This window comes from Pteropus alecto, unplaced genomic scaffold (assembly GCF_000325575.1).
Source record: "Pteropus alecto unplaced genomic scaffold, ASM32557v1 scaffold213, whole genome shotgun sequence".
Classification (NCBI taxonomy): Eukaryota; Metazoa; Chordata; class Mammalia; order Chiroptera; family Pteropodidae; genus Pteropus; species Pteropus alecto.
Genome location: NW_006434829.1, coordinates 4,717,667 through 4,739,578, shown reverse-complemented (window position 1 = coordinate 4,739,578; position 21,912 = coordinate 4,717,667). Strand labels below are relative to the sequence as shown.

Genomic DNA, 21,912 nt, shown 5'->3' with positions numbered 1-21,912 from the left:
CAGAAGCAAATGGCTCTTTAATTTGATCAGGATCTCTTTTTATCAAATCATAGCCCCGGCCGCAGCTCGGCTGAAAACCAGAGCAGACCATTATCAAGCCGCTCAGGAAGCCAGTGAGTGGTAATTGCTCCCCCAGAGAACTGGTCATCTGAAGGCTTCCGTGTCCTGCGTAGTCAGAGGAAAGAAAGCGTGGCTGACATTATACCCTCATTCCACACCAAAGTAACCAATGACAAAGGGAGGCTATTAAAACAGGTCTGATCCTGTTCACCTTTACCTCTCCCATCCTTCGAACGGATGTCTCAAAGCAGCTATGTGTTCCAGCCTCTGCAGCCTCTAGTCACCACCCCATTTGGGATATTTTACAGCAACAGAGTGACTGCAACTAAGAAATATTATGTGGCTTGAAGTTCGTATGCATTCACTTGGAAATACGAGAATCAGAAATTTTACATTACTGCCTTTTTCTCTGTTGGATGACAAAAAGGCATTCTCTATTTTCTGCAGTATGTCATCATTAAATCCTATGAGAAATAATACAGGCTCTAGAGTATAATTCAATCTGTTCAAAATTCAGTCTATGTGATGTCTGTATTTCTATGCCTTGCCATTTCTATCAGAGCCCCTCTTCCTGTCTGTAGACATTTTGATCATTTTAGTACTTTAAAAAATATTTCTTCTTGAATCCAAGTCTCTAATGTACAACTGAGAACAAGAGACAAACTGGCATGCCATGACCAATCACAATTCCTTTCCAGTGAGGGCAGAGCTAGAATAGACTAGAAGTCCCATGGAGATTTCCATTCCCAGTTCTCTCCAAGAATTAAATGCACTGTTTTTAATCCGCCTCCTTTAAACCGTTACTGTCTTGCTCCACAGTGAAACTATAGTTCAAATACTTATTTCTCTGTTAGCTAAAATTCAAAGGTGTATAGTAAGACACAAAACAGTGCCTACATAGACTTCTTTATGTATGTAGACTCCTTTTTAAGGGGACTCCTGGTGTAGCAGAACTGTCTACCCAAACAGACAAAAGTCCAACATGGTGTAAACAATCTACCCTCTCCAGGAATAAATGTACCATTCACATACCCTTTCTCAGTAAGGGCATACTCCTTTGAGATAAAGACTGCTTCAAGTATTAAATGAACTGACACAAAGGCGTATAATATATAATTATTCACCACTTTCCACTTGCATACAAATGAGGCAAGTGATGTTTTTAAGTCTTCTGTGGAATGCGTTTTTAGGAGCTGACCTAGCTATGCTCTGAAGAGGCAAATATAGAGTCATGAGTGAATGCAGACAGGAGACACAGCTGAGTATCTGTTCATGGGACAAAAAACCCAACCAAGGAGACTTGACTGGACTTGAATTCCCAAATCCCATGAGGCAAAAACATTGAGGGACAAGGTACATTTCATCCTCTAAGGTGACTGAGGCTGACAACTGCTAGGGCTGAAAGGTATAAATTAATCTCCCTGGGATAACAAGGGTCTGAAAAACGATTTTCTAAAACAGGAATCGTTTTTTTTGTTAAGCCCATTTCCAAATACTGACCATTGAAGCCAAATTAAATCCACGGGGAGCAAATCTTTTAAAAACTACCTCTTCTATCCCTGATTCTTATAAGAAAGAGACTTTTTTTAAAATACAGAATTTCTCTTTCATAACGTGCAATGTGCCTAACAGAATTCAACTAATAAAAAGAAGTGAGGAAAAACATGTACAGTTACTAATTAACAATGGAAACCACACGTAGGGAGGCATGCCGATTCTGGTCCCCTGGCAAAGAGGAGGACAAGCTAATTTTGCTGGAGTCGTGGGCAAGGGCTATGAAGCCATCAACTTGGTCCCCTCCTCGGCTTCAACTCCTCCAGACACTGGGGCGGAGCAGGCGGGAGACTTCCGACTTCTCCACCGACACCCCACCCCTCTCCCACAGCCTAGCAGTCTCCTGCAGGACGAGTAGCAGCTGTGCCTGCTGGACTCCAAGACCATAGCAGGCTGTGCCAGAGGGAGGCCAAGGTCACCAGACTAGGGACTGAAACGGAGCTAGGTGTTTTCAAGCAAAGGAAATGCAAGTGGTTGAGTAGAGAGTGGCCACAGACTGCTAGAGAAGTACATGTGACAGGCACCAGAGAGATGGAGTTGCAACATGTTGAAGCGGCAGGTGCCGAAGCGCACGGTGGGCCCACGATGGGAAGGAAGATTGAGACCACCATGGAGGCAGCTACCACTGAAATGCCTTGGAGTTAATAACAGGTACGCTAAGAAAGCGTCTCTGAATGGTTAAATTCTCAGGAAGCTGCTCCCCAGTTATTACCTTCTTCCATGTCAAAAGCCCTTGATAAGTCTGGGACCCACACAGATGTAGCTGATCAGACAGACCATAAACTTCGTTATGGGAAAAGCAGCTCCTCAGACCTCTTGCTTTATAAAAGCCGAGAAATCAAAAGTGAAAGGAATCAAAACAGAGATTGGTGACAACGAATATAATGTGCCATACTCATAAAAAGCCATCTCCACCCGGTGATAGTAGCTCTAGCCCCCAACAGCTAGAATTGCCCCAGGCACGTTGCGCTTTCAAGAAACTGAGCTCTACTTATCAGGAGTTGGACTTTCCACTTCGGTTTTCATGCTTACCTGCTTGGTCCCGGCTTTCTTACTTTAAGAACCGGCCCCGTTAGTGAGGCTGTATAGTTTATCCATCCCCACCATCCTTAACATGTTCCCAGAGGTCTCTAATGAAGATCCTGAGCTTAGAACATGAACAACTGGTGTTTCTTTGACCCGGGTTGATTCTCCATTCTTCTTTCTTGAAGAAATTTGGAACACACGAGAGAAGCAGAAAGGAGAAATCAGCATAATTTAAGAAGCTGCTCCTGAAGTAAATTCTGTATTCCTGTGTTATTCCTTTACGGGGTTGCACTCCCTCCGGCAACTTCTTCCAAGGGGCCGTTTATTCTGCAGTCCGCTCGTTAAGTCCACTCTGAACGCCCTAGAAAGTCTTTTCCATCAGAGACTCCAGCCAGCTGGCCCCGTTCATGAGTTTAGTGGTGGCGATGACATACTCTGTGCCTCCGTCCTCCAGCTGAGAGAGGAACCGCAGGGCAGCGATCTCAGCAAAGGTTACACCCCCGAGGAAAAATATCAGGGTGACTCGGTTTTCTCCCGGTTGACCTAAAATTTAAACATTTCAGAATTAACAATTATTTATTGTTGGAGCTTCTCTTCCCACCTCTTAAAAAACTGCATTGTTCATAAGAAAGAAAATGTCAAACGTATCTTGGTCAGACAGCTCTTTTGAAATTCAAGAATGCGATTTTTTTTCGATTTTATTTTTATTTTCTGTTGTTTCTTGTCTTTTTTTTTTTAGGAACATGACTTTGATCTCGAATGTTTTTTCTAACGACTGAGATTCTCAACTCAGATGTCGGAAAGCTGCTACCCCTGAGGGAATAACAGGCGCTAGCCCTTAAAATATACATTAGTGACTAACAAAAGAGGCATATTGAACTCCTCCTAAGTACTTAATGAATGTACTTTACAAAGCAAGTGCATAATACACGAAAACGCACTAACATTATCTGCAGATCCTGCACTGAGACTTACGTTTCTTTTGCAGTCCCGTGGGCAACGGCTGTCGCTCTTCGAAGTGTGGCCCCGGGAGCATGCGGAGGACTTCCTCGATGCTCCGCCAGCCAGGCCGCGACAGTAGCTGGGCCAGCCGCACGCTGAGCGGCGCGTAGCCGCTGTAGACGTAGGATATGTCCGTGGGATTCTGTTAAATAATTACGGGGGGAAAAGACTGTCGGTATGGAGACGGGGCTTTTGGGTGATCCGAAATTATTTGATTTGTCTTAGAAGGCAGAAACGCAAACAACTCCCCGCCACCTCTCCCCACCGTCCTGCTCCAATCCGCCCCACTCAGGCTCTGTTCTTAGCAGCCAGAGGTTCACTTTTGACCCACATCTTGAAAAGCCACCTAAAGCATCTCTAGATACCGAAGATGAAAAATTGTTACTTGATTTGGCAAGAAACTTCTTGGTGTGTAACTTGGCACTCTCTAGCTGAGCAGCGATATGCATAACCTTTGAACTCGGCAATTCTACTTTTAGGGTTCTATCCCACAGAGGGGTTCGTACGCCAGGGGAGAACAGACCAAAGCATAAACATATTAACTGCAACATCGTATGTACCAGCGAAAGACCAGGAACAACCTGAATTTCTATCAGTTGAATCATAAAATAATGGATATTTACAACACCACTATGTAGCAATCACAAAGAACTTTTAAAAATGAGGTGGATCACAGAACAGTCTCCAAGACAGTGTTAAGGGGTGGGTGGGACAGCAGGTCAGAACAGTGGAGAGAGATGAACTAATACAGCACTGACTCTGTATAACACAGGAATTAAGAGTACTACATTCCAATTGGGGAAAAATAATGCAATGTCGCTATTGATAGAGACTTTAATTATTAGCTTTTGTTGCAAGAGGAGGCCTAATCATTTCCTTATGAAAAACCAAAAGAGAAAATGAGAAAAAGAAATTTAGAAAAGTTGGAATAAACAATAAACGTAAAGCAAGGTGCACCCTGCTTTGGAGACCAATGGTATAGAATATGCACATTTATGTAAAAGTGTATGTACACAGACTCTTTCTGGAAGGAGAGAGAAAAATCTGGGTTACAGCGGCTGCCTCCGAGTGGGGATGGCGGTTAGATGGGTACAGGCTGACTTTTGTACTCTGCGTGTCGGACATCTTTCAGATCCTCTCTGCTCTTCTCCTTGGCTGAGCCCAGGTGGCCAACTTGCAGGTTCTGTACCAACACGCTGCCAAGCCTTCTGCATCTGGCCAGTGGGAGGCACCAGAAGGAAACGGGAGTGTGGGCCGCAGTGTGAGGCCAGGGTTTTCTTGCCCTGGCTTCCTCTCTGGGACACTGCTAAGGGCTGGCTGGGTCCCCCGACCAGAGGCCTCTCATCCCTCGTCTTGTCAAGCCGGCCTCTCTGTATGGCTCTTTTTTCCAGGTCCCGGAGAGGTTTCTGGAACAGCTCCCTCTCTTGCCCTTAAGCTCCCCACTGCACTCCCTCCCACTGGTCCCCTCACTCCCATCTTTACAAAACTCTCCTCCAACTCTGCAGTGCGAGAGCACCCTCTGTTTCCTGTGGAGATGCTGGTAGACACAATACACGAACACATTACTTTTTCAAAAACATTAGAAAATTGTGTTTGGAAAGCAAGGTGGATGTGTAGATGGAGTAGCATCTGTCGTCGCAAACAGTTAACCAGCGACTAAGGAGCGCAGAAGTGAGGAGTGGGTCTTACCTGCTCGTTTACATCATCCATCCAGAGGCGCAGTGTCTTCCTGATCGTTGGGTAGTTGTTTCTGCCCCCCGTCTGCGGTTTGAGCAGGCCGGCCTTCTCCAGGTTGTGTAAGGTCAATATGTGCTCATAGCCATATGTCTGCAAGAGAAGTTGTTTGGCCTGGATGTCATAATAGGAGGAGGCTTTCTGCCACTTTCAAAACAGAGCGCTTACAAGAAGTCAATCTGGCTTGTTCTCCAAGGCCTGGTAGCAAAGTCCGGGTGGTGACTGCCATGAGCACGTGGCGGCACAGAGGATGAAACGTGCCCTAAAAGTGCTTGCCCGTTGCAATAACCCAGCTCATTGCCTCAAAGAGGGACTTAAAAAGTTTACTTTAAAGTCAGAATTTATGGACCCAACATAAGCTAGCATCAGATCAATTACAGTGGACACTTGAACAACATGGGTTTGAACTACATGGGTCCACTTGTGTGTGGATTTTTTTTTTGCTAAATATACACTGTGCTGTAAATGTATTTTGTCTTTATTCTGATTTTCTTAATAACATTTTTTCTCTAACTTACTTTACTCTAAGAATACAGTATATAATACACAGAAATACAAAATACGTGTTAATCGGCTGTTTATGTTATTGGTAGGGATTCCTGTCAACAGCAGGCTGTTAGTAGTTAAGTTTTTGGGGAGTCAAAAGTTACAGGTGGATTTTCAACTCTTGCATCATTCAAGGGTCAGCTGTATAGTATATATTTATACGGGATATAATTAGCTATTTAAAAAAAATGAGGTAGACCTATACATTCTGAGAAGAGAAAAGAATGATTTTCTGGATATATTCTTAAGGACAAAAAATATATAATAATAGAATACTATGTATAGAAGGGCTTGATTTCTTTTAAAAAATTATTAGTAAATAATAACAATAATAATAGCTGATACTTATTCTGTCTGTGTGCGGGGCACTGCTGTGTTCTACGCACTTTACATACGTTAACTCGTTCATCTTTGTTATAACCCCACGAGGTGGATAATATTATCATCTCCATTTTAATGTGCCCAAGGCCACATGGCTAATAGCGACAGAGCTGGCTTGGATCCAGCCAGTCTCGCCCCACAGGCTGTGTGTATAAACTTGTGTGTATGGAAATATAAGAAGAAAACGTGGACGTACACTAGCCAAACTGCTGACGTTGGTCTTATCTGGGGGGGATGGGGCTGGGAGTGGGGTGCAGGGATGTTCACATTTTGCTCCATGTACTTCTGCATTATATGACAAGGACGCATGTGCTATTTGTGTAATTTTTAAAAAGACAAAAACAAAAAACTGAGCATTTAGTTTTAACAGTAATGTACTTCACTGTGACTGATACTAGCAAATAAATCCTGCCTGAGGCATTTGCAAACAGTGGGCTTTTCTTATTATAAAGTAACACAGGGTTAATTTGAGTCTGGTAAGGAATTATTATTAGAAATTTGCAGAGAGTTCTCTTCCTCTGTCGAATACTGGCTGGTAAGAGAATGGGCACCAGACCGCAGGTGCCTGAATTTTAGCGCTGGCTCAGCCCCTTACTGGCTGGGTGACCTTGGGGCAGTTCCATGACTACTCTGTGCCTCAGTTTTATCATCCATAAAATGGGATGACTCACAGACCTGCTGTCACAGTTAAACAAATGACCACACATAATAGCTCTTCCAGTAGAACCAGGGGCCTGGTCTAGTAAATGCTCAGTCAACATGAGCGGCTATTACTATGCAAATACAAGACACAATGCAACACCAAGGACCATCTCTCTAGGAGTTAAAAAATTTAAAAGACAATGGAAATCATATACCAAAATAGCAGATTTGGGAAGTATTTTTTTTAAAAGATGTTTTCTCCTTTGGCAAATTAGTAATTTACAAATATACTAACCTGGAGAATTTCTCTTTTGTAATAATCCAAAACTTTTTGTTTGAGTCCACTATTGCATACGGATTGGAGGCAAATTAGTCTTAACACCTTGATGAGCGGATGCTTTTGGGCAATACAATCCTCGATGTAACTGTTGACCTGGAAACAAAGTATAGACATACACTGGCATCTGGTTTAGGGACCTCTAAAAATGTGATATATACTATTATTTTTCAAAGTCAAATAAAGGATATGTGTGAGAGAATGGCTCATTCTTTTCTCACACTCCCTCGCTCCCTCCAGCCCCTGCCACGCACACCCTCAGCCACCGCGCAAACGCACCAGCCATCAGGCTGGCAAGGACACACCGGCACTGCGAATGCCTGCCTGGACTCATCTGCCTCGCGGACAACCTCCCGGGAGGCGCGTGTGACCTCGTTGTTCTCAGTAACGTGGAAATGACCAGTAACAGGAATTTTTTTAGAAGATGGAAATTTTCATACATTGAAATCTTATTAATGTATTAATGGAGGTGGATATATAAAGGAATTATACGACCACTTCTCTCCGAAAGCAAGTACCTCACTCGATCACAGCCCTTACAGCTCCTAGATTTCAGGGCCAGCTCTCACCTCCCTGTGTGCATTGTAGAAACTGCTCCCACAGAGTAATGTTGAATGTCTGTTACTTGATGAAATCTGTATTTTCACATTTTGCATTTGCTCTTAAAAACATGCAAGACACTGCAGTCAAAGCCATTACTTTTATAGCTGTAATCTTTGTTAGATAAACTATCAGTTATTTGTTATATCAGTTTTATTGTTTACATACCTTATCAGTGTCTATTCCAGACATAAACTCCTGCTCCACTGTTAATTTATCAAAGAAGTCTTCGGAAGCTAAAATGTAGAAAATCCGCAACTTAGAAATTAAGAAACAAGACGTGCCAAAAAGAAAGCAAGCGAAGGTTGAAATCGTCACCTGACAAGAATCTTCTAAAAGCACAGAAAACCCCACAACCCTGTTCTCCTAAGTTACATCTGGATATAGTTGACCGCTATACCCCTCTGCTATCCTTAGGGCTCAAAAAACAGGTCTCAAGGATTTTGCCCCAATATCTGCGAAAACCAATTGCCCTAGAGCAATTCACTTTTATCATCAGGTTCAACCCAATTTCAATAGATTTCTATTAATGTGAAAACAAAGAACTGAGTTTCTGACACTGGGCTGTATTTAAGATTCCAAGTATACTCAGTACGGAGCACCGAACAATCTCCTAGTCAGCTTTTCCAGCCTGTGTGATGATGAATAAACTCGCTTTTGGTTTAGTACACACCTTCTGAGCTCTTTCGAAACACTCAACATGTGCTCTCTACACCAATTCTGCAGGAAGTTTTTAAGGGAAAAACAAAAAACCAGAAACATCACACTGCTCTAATTAAATAATCCTTAACAACAGGAAAAAAACTAGACTGAAAAATTAACCTCCTCATATTATGGTGACAAATTTTGAAAGAATTCTTTTCTCTTATCAATATTCCAAGTATATGACCATATGATTATATTATTTTAATAATAAAAGAAATGAGTTGACCACAAATGGAAGACTTTTAATCATGAACACGTGTACGCTTAACACTGAGAATCATGCACCATATTAAAACAGAGCTGACTTTCCCTGGACTGTATTCTGCTGCCAAGGACCATGGCGGCAGACACTGCGTGCAGGCCAGCTCAGACAAACATTGTCGCACCACAGGATACTCACTGGTGACATCTTTGATCAGCTCTGCAATCGAGGTGTGGTTCGCAAGGGAGCCCCTCGCCGCCTGCATATGGGGCAACTGGGAAACGAACTGCTTGATCTCCCCCACTGTCTTAGCGTTGTGCCTTTCCTGAAACACGCAGAATGGCAGAACCTCTGAGCAGGGCAGACACTCACTTTTAAGTACTATGTTCCTTGCGTGGTTCAGAAGACATTTAATTTATGTTAATGTGAAAGAAAGAACGGAATACAAATAAATCAGGCCAAAGCCAGCTCCAACGTTACGTAGTAAAACAGAAGAGATAAGTTCACGATGCCTGGTAAAAGCATGAGTGATTCCGTGGAGAGCAAATGCCTAAGGTTTTCTCTTCCCATGCAATGGCTTGTGTTGGGATCGTTATTTTGTGGGCATCTGAGTATTTTGGGGGGACAGTATTATGTGAACCACAAAAATTTCTGAATAAAACACTAAAAAGAAGCATTATGTTAAGAGAGAAATATGTATAGTAAAAAGCTTCCTCTAGAACAGAAAAAAAATCCATTCTGACTCCCGAACCTCAAACTTGAATATTGTCTGTGAACAAAGCGAACCTTGTGTAGTGATGAGAAAATATATATACATTTTTTGCAAAATGTGATCAATTTAAACCAAAGCAACTTCAGAAATACGAAAATCAACTAATGAATATCATTCCTAAGAAAGATGAGATCTGGAAATACATAGTCAGTGAAAAATTCGTTTTCAAAAATTCTCCCGACTTGCGCTTCTAAATTCTAGGTATTCAGAGTCTATCACTGTACTGCTCTCCCATGTTTCAGAATCGAGCTTCGCCAAGACTGAAGCAGGGGCTGGGCAAGAGGGGGCAGGAAGGTGGTGATGAAGCTGCCAATTAACAAACTCAGGCGCTGGGGATTTCACTGTCATTATCACCCACGGTATCTGCCGGGACTGGCAGGTCGGCCAGACTGGGAGCTTTCACCCCAGACTGCAAGTTCATTAGAGAGGAACTTCTATTTATAACACAGCTGGCTTCCTCTTAAATGAGGTAGGAAATATTTCAAAAGAAGACAGTAAAATGAATGTTTATGACAAAAGCTAGCATGCTGCAAACATGGCTCCCTGTGCCCGGCCCCCCAAATGAGAGAAAACCTTAACACAACATCTCCTCTGCCGGGTCTAAGAAGTTAGAAAAGAAACCCATGGGTCCTCCAATAGCAGAGTTTACGGTTTCTGAGGATGAGGAAGCCGTGCTCAGTGGCTGTATCCGTGCGCAGCTGTCACTGTCCTCGTGGGTGGGCAGTCCAGCCTGTGACAAGAGTAGCAAGAGGACAACCGAACTGGCTCACCTCAAATGCCGCCGAGATCACCTTGGCTTTCTTGCTGAGCACGGAGCCCACTGCGTTGAAGTTCTTGTCCCGGATCTCAGCATAGAGCTCCTCGGCCGAGTTCAGCTGGAGCTTCTTGGCTTCCGTGGGGAGATCCTTCCCCCCATCACCCTGTTTCTTGGGCACGAATTTCTCTGGGGGCAACTTCACGTAACCTGGACAACAGTGCGAGAGAACGAGCACCTGTGCGCATGTCCCAGAAGGACCGATCAAGCGCCCAGGCACAAAACAGACTTTTCCCACTCAGGAGCGATGTGAGCCGGCTTTAGAGAAAAATGGTATACAGCACTGAGGTTTTCATGTTTCCATGATCACAGTACACTTTGATCAGAAGTATTATTAAAATTTTCTCAAGTTTTAAATAAGGACAGAAACAAACAAACATCATGTGGGCCCAAAGCAAACCAAACCCATTTGTGACCTCTGACCCAATCATCCATCACACTTAAACTCTTGCAGGCCTTCAGTCTTCTACCTAGTGTCCCCAATCTCCTTTCCCCCAGGATACGTCCTCGGCTCTGTTCTCTGCTTTTACCAAGCTGGTCGCTTCACCATTCCCGGCTTTTATTATGAGGCTGCCCCTCATAGCAACCCCCTCTCTCCAAACCCAGCTCCAAGGCCGCCTCTCCCACAGCTTTCCTGCACGACTGCCAGCCACCAAACTGCAGTACCAGCCTGTGTTTAACGATGGCCTCTGCTCCCAGGGGACAGGCACAGTCCTGAACACTATACATCCGGCCAGCCCTTGTGTGACGGGAAACAGCAGTTTACTCAGCAGTTTAATCCCAGTATCTAAAAGTCAAAAGTCAGTATTTATATATTTTTTCAAATATTCTGATTTATATGTAAAGAAAGTACTTTCTTAAAAAATGACCTTTTTGATATTTTTATCGGATTACCTATTAGCAAAAATAGATGTCACTTTACTTACTGTTCTGAATGCCGTAAATTTCATCAATGAGTCCTTCATACGTGAGCTGAGTGGCAAGAGGCGTTAATAAATCCACGTTTCGATCAAGCAACAAGAGATTATCAAAAACCGGAAATACTGAATTCTGGCTTCCTGTAAACTCTCTCTTCATCCTAATCATCATATTGGCCACTTGCTGGAAACAAAACATTGGATCAGGGGGGGCCCTCCCGGGAATTAGCAGATTTTAAAAGTCAGCTAAAAACAGAAAGACAATCCAAAAAGTAAAAGCAGGAGCAAAACGGTGGAAGAGTGAGACTGGTAAGAAATAAGCAGCTACAGAAAAGCATTTGCTGCCGGCGACCCAGGTCAGCAATCATACTTTGGCCAATGGCAGCCGCTATTTCTGTAAAGCCACCATGAACATGGATAGTGAATACTGAACCACTGGCTCCCCGGGGAGTGGGGGGCCATGGGATGGGTGAGGTTCCCGCAAGCAAATGATCAATATGTAAACTTGTTTAGTGTGTGTTTCTGTTTAAAGACACTTAAATATGTATCGTTGATTCATAACATGAGCTCGTAGGGCCAACGCACTCCCACCCACGAGGAAGGCCAGCTTTTCTGATACACGTGTCTCCTCCCTAAGGCACATCTCAGCCTTCCTGCATTCTTGAACATTAAATAGCACTTCAGCACTATGCACGGGGCCGTTTTAATAGCAAAATCACCAACAAAAAGAACAGAAATGCGAAATATGTGGCGTTAGGTAGTGCGTGGCACCACATGGTGGCCCAAAAGGACACTGTTTACAGTGTGGGAGCCGGAACGAGAGGGCAGAGCGCACTGTGTCCGACCCCAGCTGCCAGCCCGCACACTGGGCAACTCCGGTGTTTTGCCGCTTTGAGGGTATCCACGAAACCCTGCATATGGATTTGGGGGTAACGAATAAATTTTAGCAAGTAGTCGAATTCCCAAATAAAAAGGATGGACGGGCCTTGTTTGTAAATAGCTCCCCACTCCTCCCCATTTTTGGGTCCTAGGGGGCCTCCCTTGGCCACCAGGGACACCCTGTTTCTTACCCGGGCGCACTCTCCTTTCCCGAAGATCTGGGGGACTGTCCCGTATAAGGCCTGCAGGGTCATCAGCCCCTTGGCTGCGTGGTAGAGGCTGGTCTGGTCGCTCTCCAGGTAGCACTCCTGTGGGGAGCAAGGATCCTTACTGCAAGCCAGGGTCATCTGGGAGCCTACTGGGGGTGTCTGCCGGGGAGAGGGGCCCCACTGCAGGTGGTGAGACCACTCCACCTGGGACTCAGGCCCCTTTTACGAAGCTGCTGTGGGGCATTCTAGGCCATGAAGCCAGCAGCTCTACTGTCAGGGTGCAGCTGTGGAAGCGATTCCCCTGGGGCAGCCCCTTCTGGAAGAAAAGCGTTCACCAGGCATGCCAGCTCTTAGTTTACCAGCTCTTGAATAAACTACTGATTAATACTTACATGGGTTCTCTCACTCGCTGTGGTCAGTGTCAACTCTAGTAAAACATTCAGCGAGGGCCACATGCTAATACCCACAAAGGCACATATTCTTTGGCTCCCAAAGTCCCAGAGGACCACACGACAAAATACTTTGCAGTTTTTACAAACACAAGGCAGATTTTCTTATATATGAGCAACAAATGAAGGCCATAACATCTTGAGAGAGGAAAGGGGTAGCGGAACAACCTTTTAGAGCATAATCTCATTTAAAAAAACACATTTTAGTTTATAAACTATACAAAGTGTGTTTTGTAAAATATATAAAAATATATCTTTTTTTTTTTTACATCAGAAAAAAGGCTAAAAAATAAATACACACAAAACCAGCTGAGAAGTGAGAGAGGGAGCCTTCAGTTTTGACACTGGTAAGTAGGGTACAGGTTCTGGACTCAAGGTGTCACCTCCCAGCTGCTCCCTAGGCCAATTAGATAACCTCTTTGTTCCTCAATTTATTTATCTGTAGAAGGGAGTACATTCCATATAATGTAAGGATTAAATGAGAAAAATGTGTATAAAACATTTAATCCTAACACCTGAAACATATAGCAACTGCTTGAAAAAGGTTAACTTTCATTAGAAATTGGATTTTTTACAACCATCATGCACTCGTAAGTCAAAATGATACACTGTACCCCTCCCCCACATGCATCTCTAGCGTCCAAAGCCAGGAAGGAGGGGACACCAACAGGTGAGGGACTAAGGACGAGAGGGCAAGTCTGGAGTATTTTAACATTTCGCTGAATATGAGAGGCCAAAATTGAGAATGTCTAAAGATATACTTTCTGTCAAAATTACTTTTAAACTCTTGATTAGAGCAGGGCTAATCAAGAAAATTCAAGAAAAAAACATATTCAGGAACATCTCTCAGAAGGGCATTCATATATATATTTTTTTAACTTAAAAAGTGTTATTGCCAAAATATTCCTTTTATAATTCCATCTTTTAAAAAAAAAAGATGTAAAAAAGATATTGAACTTTTTGCTCTAATGTAATTGGTGGTGGGGTGATTATTTGTATCACTATCTCGACTTTATTCTGCACCTGTGAAATGCCACATGGTATTTCAAGCCATGAGGGCACTTTGGAAGGCCCAAAGGCCAATGGCCATTAACATTTAAATACACAATTTTTTGACTTCAAAGTCCCACATGCCTACACAATAGAATACCTTGCGAAGCATTTTTTTAAACTTGTTTTTGCAAAGGAGATGGATTTTATAATATTGATTTTTCTATATACAAATGAAGGTCACAATATGTCCAGTGCTGTTATTGAGCATTAAACTGAGCAGAATTCTAATTCCTATGTTTGTACAGTACAAAGAGGATGATTATAATCATATCCTAAGAGCACAGAAAGATCTAGAACGCGTTCTGATGCCGAGAAATGCTAAATTACACTGTTTAAAAATCACATAAATAAGTAAAATGACCTCGACTCCATAAGAAATCGAGGTTGACACTAACATTAACTAGAACCCTTAGCTTTACCACTTGGACTTCTAAACAGGATCTTAATGAACGCACAAAGCCCGTAGCTTGAAGCTCTCAGCAGAAAATAATCATCCTTTTTTTTTTTTTTGCGCAAATCTCTGGTTAAATAAACAGCAACTCTCCCCTCTGGACAAGTTTTGTCATGCCAGGACAAATTTTCCTCAGCTGCTACCAATTCACATTAATTACACAATGTGAGTTAATTATTTGTGGGTATACCACTATAGATAATTGATAAAGCAAACATAGCAAAACCTTATCTAGGTGATAGATATACGGGTGGTCCCTGTAAAATTCTTTCAACTTTTCTGTATGTTTGAATTTTTTTTATAGAAAATGTTGGTGGGCATGAATCTGTACCTCAGTGGGCGAGGTTTAGCGTAAGCAAACCAATGGGGGAATATGGCAAGAATGAGCAAGAAACTCTCGGTTATAAAATTAATCAGCCACTGAGTCCTGCCTCTTGTCAACTCTTTCGAAGTGGTGATCATTGTAACAAAATGCTGGGGAAGAAAACATTTCAAATAATCTTTTGTACGACATCAGTGATTTCCAAAAGTTCTAGTCCCTAGACCAGCAGCATCAGCGTCACAAACCCATAAATCAAAGGAGACAGATAAATGTGATTACGATAAGAAACCACATGTGGCAAAAACTACCATCAGCAAAGTCAAAAGACAAATGTGACCCGTGCACGGTCATTCATTGTAGCACTGCCTCTAACAGCAGAAGATGAGAAACAACGAAGTGTCCTTTGAAAGGGGACTGCTTTCATAAGTTATGGTACATTCAAAATGTGGAACACTATGCGGTTTCAATCGAGAATAAGGAACTGTTCTCTTATATGGTAGAAAATGATCCAGGATATTTTATTAAAAGAATAAAGCAAGATACCAAGGTTACATAGTCGACGCTACCATTTGTTTCAAAGTGGGAGGGTATTATATACACTATGAGCTGTAGCTGCATAAATCATCTCCAAAAAACTAAAAAGAATTAGTGATTGTTTCTGGGAAGGAACTGGCAGTTTATGGCGTGGAGAGTGGCTTAATTTTCACTCTTACTTAAAAATTTATTTCTTACTTAAATAAATTTTCCATGTGCACAAATTACATTTATAAAACATTTTCAAATTACATTTTTAAAGATGAAATAATGCTCTTATGAAAGAAAGTATTCTTTGAAATAAAGATGGCAAATTCAAAAATATATAAAATTACATTTGCAAGAACCCTTTTAGAACTAGTAAACAAAGCTGTGCACATTCACTAATAAACACGCTGAAAACAATCAGTGGGGAAAAATACTGCTGGAAAAACTGCTCACCCACGTGGGAAAAATAACCTAGTTCCCTACCTCACACCACACACGCCACAGAAATACACGATTCAAGCTGGATTAGAGACCTGAATATGAAAAGCGAAACTTCACAATTTTTAAAGGAAAATATAAGATTCTTCCTCTTCAGGGTGGAGAAGGATTTATTAAGACTCAAAAAGCACAAACTTAAAGAAAAAAAGGGATATATTTAACTACTTTAAGCTGGAGGGCTCACACCTCCCAAGTTCAAAGCTTACTGCAAAGCTATAGTAATCAAGACAGTGTGGCACTGGCACGAGACAGACATGATGACCGATGGAACAGAACTGAGACACCAGAAATAAACACGTTTATGGAAACTGATTTTCGACAAAGGAATCAAGACAATTAAATATGGAAAGTGCTGGAACAAATGGATATCCATGTGCATGAGAATGAAGTTAGACTCTTACAACACATAAAAATAAATTCAGGGTGAGGTCAAACCTAAATGTAGGACTAAAACTGTAAAACTTGTTGAAGAAAATACAAGTGTGAATTCATAACCTTGGATTAGGCAATGATTTCTTAGATATGACACCAAAAACATAAGCAACAAGAGAAATAAATAAACTGAACTTCATCAAAATTAAAAACATTGGTACACTGAAGGATACCACTTTCACCAAAAAAGTTAAAAGAACCTAAAGAATGGGAAAAATGTTTGCAAATCGTGTATCTGATAAGAGGGACTTGTTTCCAGAATATATGAAGAATTCTTAAAACTCATAATGAAAGGATAAAAACTCAGTTTTAAAAACATACCGTGGATCTGAACAGACACTTCTCCAAAAGCAGATATAGGAATAAGCACACGAAAAGATGATCAATATCATTTGTCATGACAGAAATGCAAATCAAAGCCACAATGTGTTAATACTTCACATCCACTAGGATGAAATTTGAAAAGATAGACAATAACAAGTATTGACAAGGATGCAAGATTGGAACCCCTCATCTGCTGCTGGTGGGAGTATAAAACAGTGCAGTCACTGAAAAATGGTTTGGCAGGTCCACAAAATGTTAAACATAGCGTTTAACCATATGACCCTGCAGTTACACCCCTAGGGATAGCTAAGAGAAATGAAAACATGTGTACACACGAAACCTTGTATGAACGTTCATGGCATCATGACAGCCAAAAAGTGAAAGTCAATTGTCCATCACAGATGAATGATAAATAAAACGTTGGATATCATTACAATGGAATAGTATTTGACAATAAAAAGCTTCCTACTGACACATGCTACAACACCGATGAAGCTTGAAAACATTGTGCTAAGAAAAAGGCTAGATCAAAAGGCCACGTTACGATTTCATCGATAAGAAATCTCCAGAATCATCGGATCCACAGAGACTCCAGCAGATTGGTGATGGCTAAGTGGTGACAGCTGCACAATTCTGTGACTACACTAAAAACCGCTGAACTGCACGCTTAAAAAGGGTGAAATTTTTGGTATGTGAATTATGTCTCGATAAAGCTGTTATTACAAAAATTTAACAACTTCATAACTGGAGATGTCTACATGATGAAAGATATTATAAAGTTAAAAGACAAGCCACAGACCGGGAGAAGATATCTGCAGCTTTTGTAACCCAGACTCTACAAAGAGTTCCTCAAAAAGAAAGAATGGGCAAAGAAAATGAACAAGCAATTTACAATTTACTGAAGAAAAAAATCTTAAACATCAATAAACATACGAAAAGGCTCAGTTTCACGGTCACCAAGGAAATGCAAACTAAACATAACCCTGACACAGGTTATGCTCCTAAATTTGGCAAAAGTTAAACTCTGACGTTAAAAAAGAAAATGTCAAACTCACTTTGAACGCGCCCTCCGACTCCATGGATAAGAGATCCCCATCGAATGGAATGAGATCTAGGCTGTACTCCTCCCTGTGAATAAAGGAGCCCAAAACACCCAGGTCCTTCAGCCGCTGTTCGCACAATAAGCTACGGCGTGGCACAAACAAAATATGGAAGTCTCTGGCTGGGCCACGTCTGTCTTCGCTGTAAGAAAAGGAATATTTGTTAGCTTATGAGCTCCATAGAGTCACAGACTATTTTGCTTATTTTATTCCCAGAGCCTGGCTCTATGCCTGTACACAGCAGGCACTAAATAAATGCTGGCCAGATAAACATACAAACATGGACTTTGAGATCAAATTATTACAGTTGTTCTCTCACGCTCTTCTTTTTTTAATCCCCGGCAGGAAAGCAGCATTGATTCATAGCCACTATTCCGCGATGCATTTTCTAGCTTTCTCTTAAACTATTCATGAGGCAGTAAAGCTCTCAGGTTTATTGAAACAGGATATCGGTGTCTTTCTGAAAACAAATGGTTCTTTAAACCAAATCATCACAGTGATATGGAGTCTTACATTTAGAAAGGTCATTCTTAACTCCCACTCTACTAACCTTGACAGTGGATTTCCCAAAATAGCCCATTTGCTTTTAAGCTTTTAGGGGCCACATCAATCGACTGCACTAGAGGGCAGACTGGGCTGGGAGAATTTCCTCTATAGATTGGAGGCTACGTTAAATTTTGATCAGCTCTTATTTATTTTGCTTATGAAATTCAAGCACACTACATTCAGTATATTGAAAAAATAACCATTAGCGGTTTTTCGTTTTGCTTTGTTTTGTTTTGAATTGGGGTCCTCACTATTGATACAGGTTCAAAGATTTAGCTCCCCTGAAAGAATGGGGTTATATGATAAACCTCCCATCTCAAACTGAAAAACTTCACGTTTCCCATTCCCCCTCTGATACTCTTTCACCCCGTCCCAGTTTTCCAAAATACCATCTTCTGATGTACTGGCAAGAAAACGGGGTTGCAAAGAGCAGCTCAGGATGTTAAAACTTCCTGAAGGACCAACCTCTTTTGGACCAAACATAAGCTCTGAGACATACCTGAGCACATTATCAGCAATTATATCCATCAATTCTAGCCTGGGTCTGACAAAAAAAATAATATTCTTGACATCGGCTGCTGGCAAACGACCTCTTTTAAGTGTGAACATTTTTTCCACCTCATGTTCCTAGGAAAACACACAAAAAGTTAACAAAAAAATCTGTCTTTACCCATCATATCCAGACTCAGACATCATAAACACTCCCAGTCAAATGCATATTAATAGTTAATTATCAAAATTCAATTCCCCAAAGCCAGATGTATAAAGGATCAAGTTTCAGGCTGAAGTTACTGCTATTGAATCTGAATTCAAATGACACTCACATGATGAACTATCAAAGACACCAGGTAATGATCACATAATAGAATGCTAATAATTTCCCTAAAATTAGAGTTAGTATAGTATCACAGGCCAAAGGATCATTGTATACAAAATGTTAGTCACAAATTAGTATCAGTGTTTATAAGGACCAAACAGCTTTGCAAGCCAGTTACTCAGGAAGAAAGGTAAAATCCTATTATTGTTGCTCTTAGAATTGTTAATCCCTGAACAAAACCCCAAAAGCTCATTTACCTTCAGTAGTGAGTACTGTGCAATCAGACCAAACGGCCCTGTGAGGTACTCATCCCAAACTATCGCCTGTAAGAGAGGAGAAACATTCTCTTATTATGGTTAATATCAGGAATTTCAAAAACATCAACAGAACACAGCAGTCAAAGTAGGAATATCTGCTTCAAACTCCAAATTAACAAAAATTTTAATAGCCTCGGACAACATCCCTATCCTACAGGTCTAAAGAAAAAGAGCATCAGGAGCAAGTGATGCTACCATCGGTCTCGGGAAAGACAAGACTCAACTATTGTCCTCAATGGAAGAAGAAACGTAGTTTGTTGTGTATGTGTCACGGTATTAATGATTAGACTGAACATATAAACCACCAATGGCAACAGTTGACCTATTTTGTACGTAAGTATCATGTAACCCAATTATATAAAATTAAAACCTCTGATTAGGTATTACAAATCTAGTTTTGACAAAAGAGGACATTTCAAAAGGCTCAGAAAATTTAAGTAACATGTCCCAGGCTATAAAGGGACCTTAGACCTTATATGTAGTAGAAGGGGGTCAGGACTCTAACCTAGAACTTACTGACCCCATCCGTCAAATGCTCTATGAGCATTTCTCCTGCTAAACTCTGGTGTCATTTTTCTTTTTTTAACTGAAATTTTTATTGAGAAAACTATAGATCAACATTCAGCTGTAAGAAATAATACGGAGAGACCTCCTGTGCACTTTCTCCGTTTTCCTCCAACGCTAACGCTTGGCAAAGGTCTAGTACAATATTCCAACCGGAATACTGACAATGATCCAGTCCACGATTTTATCACATCTTGAGCTTGAACTAGGCATCTAGGACTTAGCCTGCTGTCTTCTCTCAATAGCTGCTAGCACCCACTCTACCTCTTGGGGTTCCATTTTTTCGAAGATTGATTCCTGACTTTCCTCAGTTCTCCTTTTCTCTTGCGTTGTACTACCAGTTACTTAAGGGGACCGATAAATCCTAAGGGGATAGGGTAGAGGTAATACCACTTAAAAGAAATCCTATAAAGCCCCCAACCTACAGTTTCTGATTCCATTGTGAGGTGGGTGCTAGGAAACGTCTAACAGGAGAGACAATCCTATTTCAGTAAGGTCACATTAAACCTCGAATAACTCTGACTTCTCTCATAATCCGTGTAAGCAGCAGGTTGTAAGGTGTTGGTGCTTCGCACACTGTGGAAGGTATGATTTGTAAGGACACGTTGTAACGAACAGTGGCCCACCATCTACGTCCTTAGACCAGGCCCGCCTCACCGGTCCCGCTGTCAGCTGGTTCACCAATGGGCGAGACATCACGGTGGCAGATTGTGCTGCCACAAAACAATACGATGCCAGGCGGACTTCGGGCTGTGGGACCCGTGGTTCCCGGGGTCCTCATACACCGGGAGCTCCGGAGGTCGGACGGGCTTAGGCCAGGCCGGACGGGGGCCGAGGGCGCTATCCCTGCTTCCCGTCCCTCACCTTGCTTCCCGCGCACTTGTCCAGGAACTCGCGCAGCTCCCGACGCACCGCCTCGCGCAGCACGTTCAAGTTCACTCGCCCGTAGGACAGGTGGGCCGCCATTCTGCCCCACCGCCCACCTTTTTCCCCAATCCAAACACGTCCTATCACACTCTCTATACGAAGCCCTTAGGCGCGGTCATGTGACAGAGCGTTCACGTGACCGGGGCCGCCAACAACACGCCCAACCCGGAAACCCGAATCAGCCGGCGTCTGCTGCTCTTCCGGGCCCTAGCGCCGCCTCTTTCTTCCACCGCTTGGTTTCTGACGCTGTCAGTTCGGGGGTCCTTTGGCGCTGAGAATTGAATTTAAAGGCGGAGACTGGATTCTGCTCGACCCTTTTAAGTAAAAAAGAAAAAAAAAATGTGACTTTCTTCTTAGCATCCAGCGCACTCGCGGTAAGATGGTAATTTGAAGCTAAACTTGAATGGAAATCTTTTGAATTATAGCAAATAAAAGGTCTTTGGCTTTGCTCTTTTGGTTTGTGGGCTAAAATTTACAAAACTGACCACCAGGGGCCAAGGGAACCTTGAATGACATGTCTGTTTAGCTCGTCCTCGTAGACTTTTACTGCGACACGGTATTTCACGCACACACTATCCAGGTCCCACCACTTGTTTCATCGGTAAAATTTGCATGTTAACTTCGTGAGTTGAGGGAATCAAAGAGGATCGTGTAATTCGTATAAAAAACTAATAAGGGTGTCTGGAACTTAATTTCTCAATAAATACTGTTTTAGGATACATGCATTTCAATACTTTGAGGTAGAAGTTGGCTAGTTGGGATCTGGTGAAAGACGAAAATGTTTGGTCTTTGAGTGCATGGCTCCTTTCAATCTTTTATACACTTGTACTTTATGTTATGGAGAAAGGCCTCGCGAAGTAATTACTATGGAGTCTGAGTAAGCAAAGAGCAGAATTTAGGGATATGCAGAAAAACAATCATATATACATACTTTCGCTCTCGATTTCATGATTCCATCAAAGCCATTCAGATTTTAAAATAACTTGTTTCCACTCATGCAGACCGTTCCATATTTCTCAACCCAGTTTTCGCCCTGTATCACAAAGTCTTCCCGGGTGTTGGGTTTTTGCTCAACTGAGAATGTGTATTATTTTAGCACCCTCTGTGAGAATAAATGAGGTAAACAGGCTATGCCATGAGCTGTTTAATGAGGGTACAACTTGTTCTAATAAGTCAACCGCCCAAGGCTAGTGAAATCTCAAGCATGCAT

At 42.1% G+C, this 21,912-nt stretch overlaps 1 protein-coding gene across 1 annotated transcript; it reads right to left on the bottom strand.

Moving 5' to 3' along the window:
- VPS33A (VPS33A, CORVET/HOPS core subunit) lies at positions 1–20,839 on the bottom strand. Its single transcript, XM_006910004.3, has 13 exons — positions 20,640–20,839; positions 19,152–19,217; positions 18,577–18,704; positions 17,487–17,673; positions 12,363–12,479; positions 11,302–11,476; positions 10,332–10,525; positions 8,988–9,114; positions 8,051–8,118; positions 7,241–7,378; positions 5,332–5,469; positions 3,616–3,784; positions 1–3,183 (listed from the first exon to the last, which is right to left on the bottom strand). Exons 1-13 carry the CDS (start codon positions 20,739–20,741, stop codon positions 3,002–3,004), a joined length of 1,791 nt encoding a protein of 596 aa, XP_006910066.1. The 5' UTR covers positions 20,742–20,839; the 3' UTR covers positions 1–3,001.
- Positions 20,840–21,912: the final 1,073 nt, after the last annotated feature.